At 37.4% G+C, this 11,804-nt stretch overlaps 1 protein-coding gene across 1 annotated transcript; it reads left to right on the top strand.

The window, feature by feature from the left end:
* Positions 1-2,428: 2,428 nt before the first annotated feature.
* On the top strand, positions 2,429-11,197 carry LOC108669819 (E3 ubiquitin-protein ligase RNF185-like). The gene is made up of 4 exons (XM_018157234.2): positions 2,429-2,802; positions 5,246-5,377; positions 7,279-7,487; positions 9,663-11,197. The coding sequence occupies exons 1-4, from the start codon at positions 2,579-2,581 to the stop codon at positions 9,743-9,745; spliced, it is 648 nt and encodes a 215-aa protein (XP_018012723.1). The 5' UTR covers positions 2,429-2,578; the 3' UTR covers positions 9,746-11,197.
* The last annotated feature ends 607 nt before the right edge of the window (positions 11,198-11,804 follow it).

Here is an 11,804-nt window from a genome sequence, read left to right on the forward strand (position 1 = left end):
ACATTCCTCCCCTAACCTTTCACCGCAAAAAAAATAATGTGTAAATATTATCTTCGCCTGATACAGCTGCCCCAAGGTCCTATCGTGTCTGAGCTGTTCAACCCAAATGTGCCACATATCATGCCACAGAGAACCAACTTATTGCCCAGTTTTGTCCCCCATACAGGGGCAATCTTGACCTCACTACTAATCCATGTCCCTCCTCTGCTTACCTCTCCTTTAATCTCCCTTATCCCCCATGGTTCAATTCTGATGATTTCTTCACTGTGGATTTTTCTCCCTCAACAGTATTGGACATGTCCTCAGAAGCTGCTGTTCAAATTTTCTCAAAATAAGTTGATTTCAAATATCCTAGGCACACAGCTATTTTCACAGATGGTTCCCACATAGCCACTCCAAACAACTCTACTTCTGCTGCATTTTCCATACCCTCCAAAGGGGTACTACTAAGTCGGAAACTCTGCCCTGAAATTCAGGCAATAGAGTCAGAATTGTTTGCAATAAAGGAAGCATTATATTGGTCACAAATGAACCTCCTCCACTCTGAGAATATTGTCATTTTTACTGATTCACAATCATCAATTTGCTTGATTAGAAATAGGCAACCTGAATCCTACCTTAGTTTAATATTTGATATGCAAAATAAAATCATGTCACTATTGCCCTCCCATGAGGTGCGAATTCAGTATATTCCTGGTCACCTGGGAATTTCGGCAACGAGGCTGTTGATCGGGCAGCCAGGGATGCTCACCAGCTTGGTTACTGTACTCTCACCCCCAGCTTAAGGGAAGAAATGGCAAGATTAGTGCATGATGGAATTCTGGCCAGTTGGAATCAGTCATGGATTGTGGAGGTAAATACATCAGGGAAGGGTCGTTTCTTAACTTTGGTTAAAGACAGGGTAGGTGAATGGCCATGGGCCTCTCATAGCAACCAAGCCATTGAAACAGCTCTTACTAGGCTTCGCACTGGACATGCTGGTGTGAGAGCTCATTTGGCCCGTTTTGAGCTTGTAAATAGTCCCCTGTGCTCCTGTGGTTCCCCAGAGACCATCCAACACTTATTGCTACAGTGTCCTCTGCACCAATTTAACCAACCTGCTAACCAATCCTAATATTCCTGTAACTCTTAAAAATATACTTGTAGGTGGCCCCTACCCCTGCTTGATCCAGAACTTAATAATTGATGCAGTTGGTGCATACTTGATTGCTCTGGGTGTTTTGCATGCCTTATGAATTAACTTCCATAATATTATAATCCCAGATCTCAGTAGTAAAACTAACCATACTAAAATGTGTGGGGAACTAACACTATCAGAATATTCACTTAATCCCAGCACTATTATAAGTGCTTAATTTGAGACAAGCGGTACCAGTCTATGTAGGTTGTTAGGATTAGTACGGTATGGTGTTAAGTAGGACCAGAATATTGTTAGGATCAGTATCTGTTATCAATTTAATGTACCAAGACTGCCATTGTAAGGACTGTTACTGCTTGCCTGTAAATCAGTTTTCAAATATTGCTCCTTCAGAGAAAGCCCACAGGAGTTATGTTTTCTTTTCTGTACACAGCACAGCGGCTACTTAACAGTCACAATTTGTTAAACAACTTGATCTTAAGAAGCTCCATGTTGCGCCCCCCCCCCCAGGCTGGACCTTCAGTAGCTTGTGCATACTACTCATGTGAGGCTCAGTTCAGGGCATGGATATTGCAACTAACTGGGCTTGGAATTTTATTTTATTTATTTACTTTCTTACTGTTGATTCCTTCCCATTTTTTTTTTGTGCATATATTCTTTTTTTAATATTTCTATTTCACGTAATTTAGTATTAAGACACTGCTTGAAACCCTTGATTTCATGAATAATATTATTATTACAAAAGATCTTTTGCAGCCCCGTATTTCGCGTCTCTGCCGTGTTTTGCGGCTCTGTCGTGTTTCGCTGCTCTGTTGTGTTCCACGGCCCTGCAGTGTTCCACGGCTCCACTGTGGAGTGTTCTCTTCAACAGGTGCTAGTTAGAGTTCGAGTCAGGCAGGCAGCTTGAGTTAGGCCGGATTTTTAACGATTAATGATAAAGAGCCAATTAATTAAAGTGATCAATTGAAGTACGTAATTAAAGTGATTGAAGTGATTAATTAATGTGATTAACAATTATAACTCAAAACCTGGTCATGGGGCCGCATTGGACTGGTCTCCAGAGGCCCCTGCAAATTTGAGAAAAAAAAACCTGCTAAAGCACATCACTCGACTCAAGATTAGGAGCTTGAAAGTTGAAACCTTTGATATATTATTTTTAATGCTTGTTGACAATGTTTATAGAATTATAGTGCTGTTCACCCAACTTTTGGTCTGATAAGGGCATATTAAATTTGATTAAAACCTTCTTGCACCAACTGACCAACATAACCAACTCTTTTCTTTTGCTTACTGATACAGAAATGCGATTAGCTATGAATTTTTCTGAAAGTTGAACAACTCGCAAGTCTTAGTTTGAACTCAACTTACTACTCAATAACCTTTATTATGAGTTGTATTGTACGTAGATATCATTCATGATAGTAAAATACCTTGTGTGACATGGCCACAAATGAACCTTTAAACCCAGCCAGGCCTGTAGAGAGTGAAAGCCCGGGTGGTGCTGAACCTGGCCCTAGTAAAAAACCCGACAAAGATTCCAAAGATGACAAAGGAGGCAATGAGAAGAAAGATGATCAAGAAAAATCTAGTGGAAGCTTTGAATGTAATATTTGTTTAGACACTGCCAAAGATGCAGTGGTATCTGTTTGTGGTCATTTATTTTGGTGAGTTGTAAATCTACTATGGTGAGAAATCTTATTTATATTTTAGTAAACTTTTTATAGGGTGATATAGGTAATGTTAGAGTATAACTTCTCAACTCTTATTAGGGCAGCAAGACTGATGATAAAGACTAAAGTGCAGTCTGCAGTGTGAAGATACCATTCTTAACAAAGTTACAAACTTACAAGCAGACAGTTACATTCTGGAATAGTGGGCCATACTTTTTTAAATCAATGGTGAAAAAGCTTGTTGATTTTTATGAATTACAGATATAAATTTAATGTTTTTAGTATTTAAAAAAATCAGTCTGTCAAAGACAGTAAAACTATTGGAAGAGTTAAAATTAATTACAATTCCGTTGTAATTAATTCTGGGAAGAGAAGTCCTTATGGCCTCTTGGTCATGCGCTCTGGCAAGTGCCAATTTGCTGCGTTCTCAACCTATTACTTTCACTACCGTAAAATCACTAGGCAAGGCCCCTTGCCACAGTATAAACCCAGCAGCCAGTGCACTTACATTCACTGAATCCTGTTCAGAATGAATAATCTGACCCTGTAGACTCATCACACCTCCCCCTAGACATAGGTGTAGTTTTGAAATTGATTTAAATAAAAAATTATGAAGATTAGAACTGTGAAGTTTTTAAATTACTTTCATTGATTCCAAAGTGCCACCAATGACAGAACTGAAAAAATGGCGAATTCATGTGATGACTTTGTACGTTTTCTTTGAAAGTTTTCATTTCTTGTGATGAATTTCACTTGCAACAAAGCATGGAAATATGGGGATACAACTTTTATGATAAATTTTAGCCTGAACATGTGGGCAAAATTAGCAATTAATAATTCAAGGTACTTATGTACTAAACAATGGACCATCCATTAAAATGGATCACCTTGGTTAAAAATGGGTGGGGCAGCATTGACAGCAAGCTGCACCAGCAGCTGCGGAAGCTCGTGAAGTCAAGAATTTTGAAGGCAAAAGGCCTCCGTGAAGTGGGGTTTCAAGTCCTTAGGAGCCTAATTCAGCCCAAAAGATATTAAACATTTATGTTTCTGCATGGATTTCAATGCTGTGAAAAAGATGAATATGTGTGCCCATGCTGCATGCTGGTATGACACAATTCATTCCCACAAGATGCTAGTTGTCTCCTTTGATAATTTAGTCTGTCAAGTTATGGTGCACTTGGTGAAAGTTGATTATTTGAGTGAGTCAAAAAGGATTTCCTCTGGAATTTATATTAATTTTTTGCCAAAGAGAAGAAATAATTAAGTTTGCACAGACATGTTGGCTGGGTCTATGGACCAATTTATGATCACAGTACGGAGCATTGCTTGGATAATGTGATGAAAAAGAGTGGAAAAGAGAATCAAATTATAGAGAGAAAGATTGCAGGCTGAAGGTGTGGAAGCAAGGAATGGAAGGAAATGACACTCTAAAACTGTGTATATCAGATGGAAGCAATGCAAAAATATGAATATGTGTGATGGGAGCAGAGGTGGAGAGTGGAGACCTATTTTGTATTAGGGCAGGGTATCTGGGTGTGAATGGACGTGCATACAGGTGGAATGAGAGGAGGAGGGCAATTGTATTATGTGTGATGGAAATGAGAAGGAAACTGTGGAGAAAAAGCTGCATACATGAGAGAGAGCTACAGTCTTTGATGGGGGTACCTATCGTTGAATGAGGGAAGTGAGATCAATGAAGAGAAGTAAATATGAGAGAACAAGTGAAGAGCGGATGGCAATGAATGTGGGCGGGATGTTGACATTTATAACTGAATGCTTTAGTCTATTAGGACTGTTGTAAGTACTTTTGATGCTTTAGTCTATTGGGACTGTTGTAAGTACTTTTGAATTTTTTTACTAAGCTGCCAAGTGCAATGCAAACTTTGATTTTTTTATGTTATTAGATGATTTTAATGCAACATGAATGACCAATCTAAATGTCTTGTGACACCACACAAATATCAATCAATATCAACATAGACTTTTACAGCCCTCTACCTAGGTATGCTTTCATCTGCTCAGACAACCAGAAACTCTGTTTTAGAGAAAGACCACTGTTGAAATCTGTTTTGAATGGCATCTATATTTTATGATGAATTTACAGTCTTTAATGCATGTGAATTATCAATGAAGTTTATTAAAAAATGTTACTGATCTGTTTCTATTTTGTTTAACGCTTGGAAGGTTAGAAAAATTCCCTATTAAATTGTCTAAAAATCTTAAAAGTTTATGAGTTCTCTGTTAGATTGTAATTTTTTTTCACTTCCAAGTCTAAACTCAGCTAAGCCAAACTGATTTTGAAATTGTAAATTTTATGGAAACATGGTCACAAAATAGTTCTTACACTTAGTGGGAATTAAATGACAACACTTGTCAAAATATCAAAATTTTTAATGTAGAATTTTAACAATAATAATTAGCAAGCCCCATTTTTCAGCTGGCCATGTCTTCACCAATGGCTAGAACTCCGGCCCAACAACAAGACCTGCCCGGTGTGCAAAGCTGCCATCTCCCGAGACAAAGTCATCCCCCTGTACGGGCGTGGTGCAGACTCCTCCAGTGACCCAAGGTGTGTCTCGTTATTGAACGAAGCTATTTGTTTGGTAGTACTAAATGAACAGGGCCCTCAGAGTACCGGGTAGGTATAATAATAGTGTCATTTAGAACACATGTGTATTGCATATTACATTAAAGTAGTTATTTGCATTTATTGTGTATATATTTTTATATTAATCTTCAGTAGGTTGAAACATGAGGTCAAGGGGATTAAATTCTAAGTAACTGAGTGGAATTGTTTCTGATTAAAAATATGAAAAAGTCATACAAGCCATAACTTATTTTTTTTCATTTCACTTACGTGTGTGGGCAAATTAATTTTGCTACAACTCTGTGTACGGTATATATATATATATATATATAGTCAGATGGGGTAAGACAGGACCAAAATCACTAACAAGCCTGTAGCATCTATACCATGAATAACTAAAAAACCCTAAACCTATCACAAGGTGTAGTTATGCAATGGGCTTCTAAGCTACAACTCAGACATTTTGCATCTAACATAGTTTTCTGTACAGATTAAAAAAAGTGAGCTGGTCCCATCTTACCCCATTGGGGTAAGATGGGACCAACTGGTAATTCTTATGTTACAAGGTTTTTAATAAAAGTACAAATCTGATATTCAATATTATCCATCTAGAAACACATTATTTGATTAAACAACCACTTGTTACTGTTTTGTGTGATGGGAAGTCAACTCTAATATCAGTCACATTGAAGTTTTTGTCATGAGAAAACTTCGTTAAGCATAGTAATAGTGGGTTGGCTTTGGTTCATTGTAGAGCACTGCTAAATGCTTCATGTATATTCCTTTAGTGTCATTGTCTGAAAAATTGATCAAATTGGTAATAAAACCAATGGATAATAACTTAAGTGTCAGACATCATGTGTTTTCTTGCTAACTGCATTGGTGGTGCACTTCTTCAAACATAGCTCATGCCCTCTCACAGAGTTGTGATCATAATTATTTTTCATGTTTCACACAGTGATTTTTCCCCAGCCAATCTTGCACGGTAGTTCTGCAGCTCACTAATGGGAATAGACATCCCAATTTTCTATATCCCTTTGATGCAATTTGAAATAGTGCACCAAATTTCTCCAATTAAAAAAGCTAACAAGTTATAATGAAGTTTGAGCAAAAGATAAAAATTTTGGCCAAAATACTCCATGTACTACACAATAATATATTCATTTAAAAACTATTTTTGATAAACTGTAGGGTAATAAAGGACCATTTGTGGGTAAGACAGGACCATTTGTGGGTAAGACAGGACCATTTGTGGGGTAAGATAGGACCACTTGTGTGGTAAAACAGGATCATTTAGTGGTCCCGTCTTACCCCATGTCCGATCCTTTTTTACCCCATTTTAGAATACATGTCAGGCAGTGATGGTAGCAGGTAGGAATGTCTAGTATGTCTAAAAAGTTGCCTATTACTTGAGGTTACCTGCCTACATCCACAAAACTGGCCAAAAAATTTTTTGTCACTAGACAGAGCTTATTTCCCAAACAAGGTTAACTATTTTGTGACCCTTCTTAACATAGGTTTTTTTAAAAATTAGTCAGAAATTCATTATTTGCAGAAGAGGGTTGCCACAAACACTGAAATGACCGGCAATGATTGTTCTAACATATTCCTTTGTCAAATTGAATTCAGTGCAATTAGAATGCACGCCATGGGCTGGTCTTTTCTTACCCCATGAAGGCTGCGATCCTGTCTTACCCCATTTGACTATATACTACATCCATTTAGTAGGATACACATTTAGCATGGACATTAGGTATACTTGATTCATTTAGTTTACTGCAGAGAAGACAGATTTTAACGTAATGAAGTTACTAATACAAGCTAATGAGTATAATATATTCGTTTCACTCCTCAATATGCCAACAGTGAAATTTATTTTCCAGAAATAAAGCGCCTCCTAGACCAGCTGGCCAGAGGACGGAGCCTGAGCCCCAACATTCATTTATGAATGGCTTTGGGTTTGGGGGAGATGGGGCTGGAGGAGCTGGTGGTAATTTCCAGTTCCATTTTGGCATCGGAGCTTTTCCATTTGGCTTCTTCACTCTCATGAACAATGGCCTCAATCTTGGGAACAACGCTCAGATGCCTCCTGGTGAGCAGGGCTGGGGTTTGTCTAATCTCATACCAGGCATAATTACCAGCTTTGCTATCATGTCTGCATGTTGAGTTTCTGTTGATTGCTATTGGTGTTTAGATTGTGCTCTAGAGTTTTACTTGATGTGAATTTATACCGTATGGTATGTACTTTTGTTTACATTTAGGTAAGGATGATTCATTTAGCATGAATCTTGCAGCTCCAAAAAAATCAGGAAACCTCTTGTAGTGGTAGCTTAGAAAGTCAATATACCGTATATAGTACCATAATACATTGTGAGTTTTTATTAAGTTGCTGCAAATAACGTTATTGTAGGAGTCAAAGCTGGTCTGCTGCTCTGTGGATAATCTCAATTGTGACTTTTTTTCATTTTATTCTGCTCTCCTGCTCCTCAAATTATCTTATTAAGTTTATTTCCTCGTTTATTTAAATTTTTTCCAAACCATAAAATCACCTTCTAGGTTTGACAACACGATTATACTTAATAATAATTTATTATTTCAGTGAACTGGAAAATACCACTGAAGGATTTAAATTTCATATTAGGAATATAGGTATATACAGTCCACTGCATTCAATAAACTTTGGTGTTTTTTCTGTACAAGATGTTGCTCGTAGTACCAGATATTTACCTAGGTCTATGTATCTTATGCCCAAAGTTTTTGATGAAGGACCAATAATTGTGGATACCATTCTTTATCATATTCAATCGCTGGTACATTGTTATGAATGATTTCAGACAGAAATGGGTACCTATTATTTCTTCAGAGCATGGGATCTGAGATATAATGATGAGTTTCTGAGCACAGTGGTGATACACACGCACACAGTATCAAATTTGAAAATCAGTAGCTTATCCAGGAAAAAATATTATCAATAGGCAGAATACTTGTGCAATTTTTATCTAAAGAGGGACTGCAGTGTTTAAAAGAGCAATGTAATTTTTATCTAAAGAGGGAATGCAGTGTTTAAAAGAGCAAAGTGCAGGCTTGTCCTGCTCTCTAGTGCCTCACAATAGGTAGGATAGTCTGCTAGTGCCTCACAATAGGTAGGTCATATTCGGCTAGTGTAAGCTTGTCCTGCTCTCTAGTGCCTCACAATAGGCAGGTCATATTCGGCTAGTGCAGGCTCTCTTTATCACCAAGCTGTCTCACAATAGGCTTGTCATATTCGGTCGTCGATCACGTTTCCTTAACATTTCAATCAAGTTATTCCTCACCACGTGGATTTCGCGCACCTAAAAATGTGCACGTGAAACACTAAAGAAATCCCGCCATGTTGATAATAATGTATCTGGAAACACGACGGCTGTCCATGTATTATATTTCCGTGTCTGTACCGGTATTGATCAAATCTGCATAAATTACCTAATTATTGAAGTATTTACAGTGCGCTTTGACCAGCAGCGTGTGATGATCAGGAACGTAGGCGTTGATCTTGTTTTAAACTAATATTCTCAACGTTCTGGTTTTATGTTTTGTGAAGTGAACTTGAAGCGGACGATTGTTTCACTATGGCGGCGTTACTATTTTACTGAGTTGTTTTATTTGCAATGTTTACGTTCAAATCATATTTAAAAACTTACCATTTAACTCCTTTGAATGAGAGCAATATTTACCATTACGAGATAGAAGTTGGTATGGGCATTTCATAAGTAAATTATTGAGTGTCGAGGGAATTGCTGTAGCTGGCAGCCTTATATGTAAAATATATTCAAATTTTAATGAGCATTTACTATGCATATCATGACTTCTCTTTGTTATCTGTGAGCTTATCGGTTTACTAACACTGCTTGTCAGTGAAGACGCTCGGTGTGCCAACTTGTATGGTCAAAAATTATATATTAAATTATTATATCACCTACCCTTTAATAATGATAATATATAATTCTGTATATTATCCTTATATAAAAGGCAATATTGCCCATATTGATATTAGTTGGTTGAATTTGCTTGTTTAAACACGTGCAATCAATGACCATTGAATTCATTGATTTAAACTCGACTCGATGAAAATTGAAATCCATGTTTCTCAGGTCATTACTCGCACATGTATTTCGCATTTGTGTATTTATTGCTCTGTTACATATATTCTCTGTTGTTATGAATGAGGTAGGCCAGACATAAATTTCTGATTAAACACGATATGAATTACCGTGTTATGCTCGTGCAGGTCAGAGTGAAGACGACGTGTTCTTGTCGCGGGTCTTCATGGGTATGGCGATATTCTTCGTCCTGTGGCTCATATTCATCTAGCCCTCAACCTGGCGCCCACTAACCTTCGTCATCAACGAACTGAAGAGACTCTACTAAACTTAAATTGCCAGCAAAATATCAGCCATGAACTTCAAGTAATATCACGTCAATGTTTATATAAACCGATGTAGCTCTCTCATCGAAGAGGCAGTTCAATATTGTTGCTACGAGTGTCGTTAAAGAACGTTGTTGAAGAAATGGATGACGTACGTAATGATCGGCAACTGACGTGACATGCTGGCCCAGGGATTACAATACTGTAGCAAATTATTTGGTTACAATTTGCCATTTTGCGCTCAGGATTCGAACGAAATTTATCTCTAGTTCATTTGGTCGATGCGAAATGCTCCTCACAAACACAGATAGTAAAGCAAATCTACTCGTTTGCAAACATTATTCTTGTGAAGTCCCGTTACTTTAGAACTCCTTTTTTTGATTCCTGTGTCCAGTGTGTCTTGTAAAGCCTATTCCCGTAAGCTATTGTATTTATTGGACTTTGTATTGTATTAGGTGGAATCATAATGTGAACTTTTAATGTGTGGTGTTGAATCATTCCAATTTTATCATGCAGTTGTAGATCCCTCTGCCTTCATATCCATAGACAGCTTACTTTTTTGTAGTAATGCGTTAATACTGCGACATAAATTCTGGTATCGGCTAGTGAACTTGGTATGTAGTAGCTATCTGGGCTTGACAGCCAAATAGTTGCTACATAGTGTAGGTAGGTATTTCTTTACTAAATTCGAATCGAGGTGTATAGTGTACATTACTTTTGTAACAATGCGAACGATTCATGAGAATATGATTCTATATGATTTAATCATTTTTATTTGGTTGCAATGTTCCACTGTCAAACACTTGGAATGAGTAGGTATTTATCATATCATGATGCCCAAAACTGTATCGAAAATTATTTAATTCCGAGCAAGCTAGTGTGGTCGCTTGGATTCCATTGCACCTGTGATTTCTGCAATAGTAATTGTCAGCACTTTTGTTCGTTCAGTGTTAATTTGTGTAGTGAGAATATGTTCACCACATCCACATTATCCTCGCCCTGGGAAACCCTAGTATCGCTTCGCAAAGTCGGATATTGACCATCATAAGCTATTATATTAATAATTATTTGACTGCATCCTTGTAGTTTGTTTTCCCAGATGAATATTTTATTATTTTCATGAGGCTGTCTACGGCTTGGTAAGGCCAGTGGCAGAGGTGCTTTAGGATTGAACTAACCTGCATATTATGTTCACTTTGTCGTGGCCTATAGAGCGTTTGCTAAGCTCATACCTGTTTCAATTCCTTCTGCACTTTATCTGTTCAGGTTTCATGTGTTTACTAATGGTTTCTTTGTATATACCTATAACTTTATCCAAATTTCGGATACATCATTGCAAATTTTACTAAATGTGTGAATAAATTTATAGCATACAAAATAATAGAAATCATTATACTTATGGTGTATCATATCTTAACTTCCTTAACCCATACGCAGTATGTATAGATGATCGGTATAGGCTTTATGCCTCCCAGACGCCACGCTTCATTTTGTTGATTTAATGTCAGTCCATCAGAGGAATTTTGTTGATTTAATGTCAGTCCATCAGAGGAATCTGAATCAGCTTGGAAATATAGCAGTGGTCGTTATTCCGTGACAATTATTCAGCGGGAAGACGAAACTCTGAGAATTCTGCAATTCGAAGAAAAAACTACATTTCTGCGACACCTGATTAACGTCATGTAAACATCGTGAACATCCTTCAATATCCATAAAATATATCCATGGTTTATGATAAACACGGCGCGGAATCCCAAGAATTGGGTTTACTGGCATTAACTTTTTGGAGCATTTTCTCATTTATGGTAAAAATGCGCTTTCGTGCTCGTCATGTCAGTCCATGACCACGTTTTCTTCGACCAGAAAATGCGCTCTCTGTCACTCACTGCAGTGAGTACTGAGATGTATTTTTTAAGGGTTTGACTTGATGAATATAATAAAGTTTCCCAAATAATAGATGTACTTGAAATCACTCGGGTTGATCTTGAACACACATTGCTGTTT

This window comes from Hyalella azteca, unplaced genomic scaffold (assembly GCF_000764305.2).
Source record: "Hyalella azteca isolate HAZT.00-mixed unplaced genomic scaffold, Hazt_2.0.2 contig10992, whole genome shotgun sequence".
NCBI lineage: Eukaryota > Metazoa > Arthropoda > Malacostraca > Amphipoda > Hyalellidae > Hyalella > Hyalella azteca.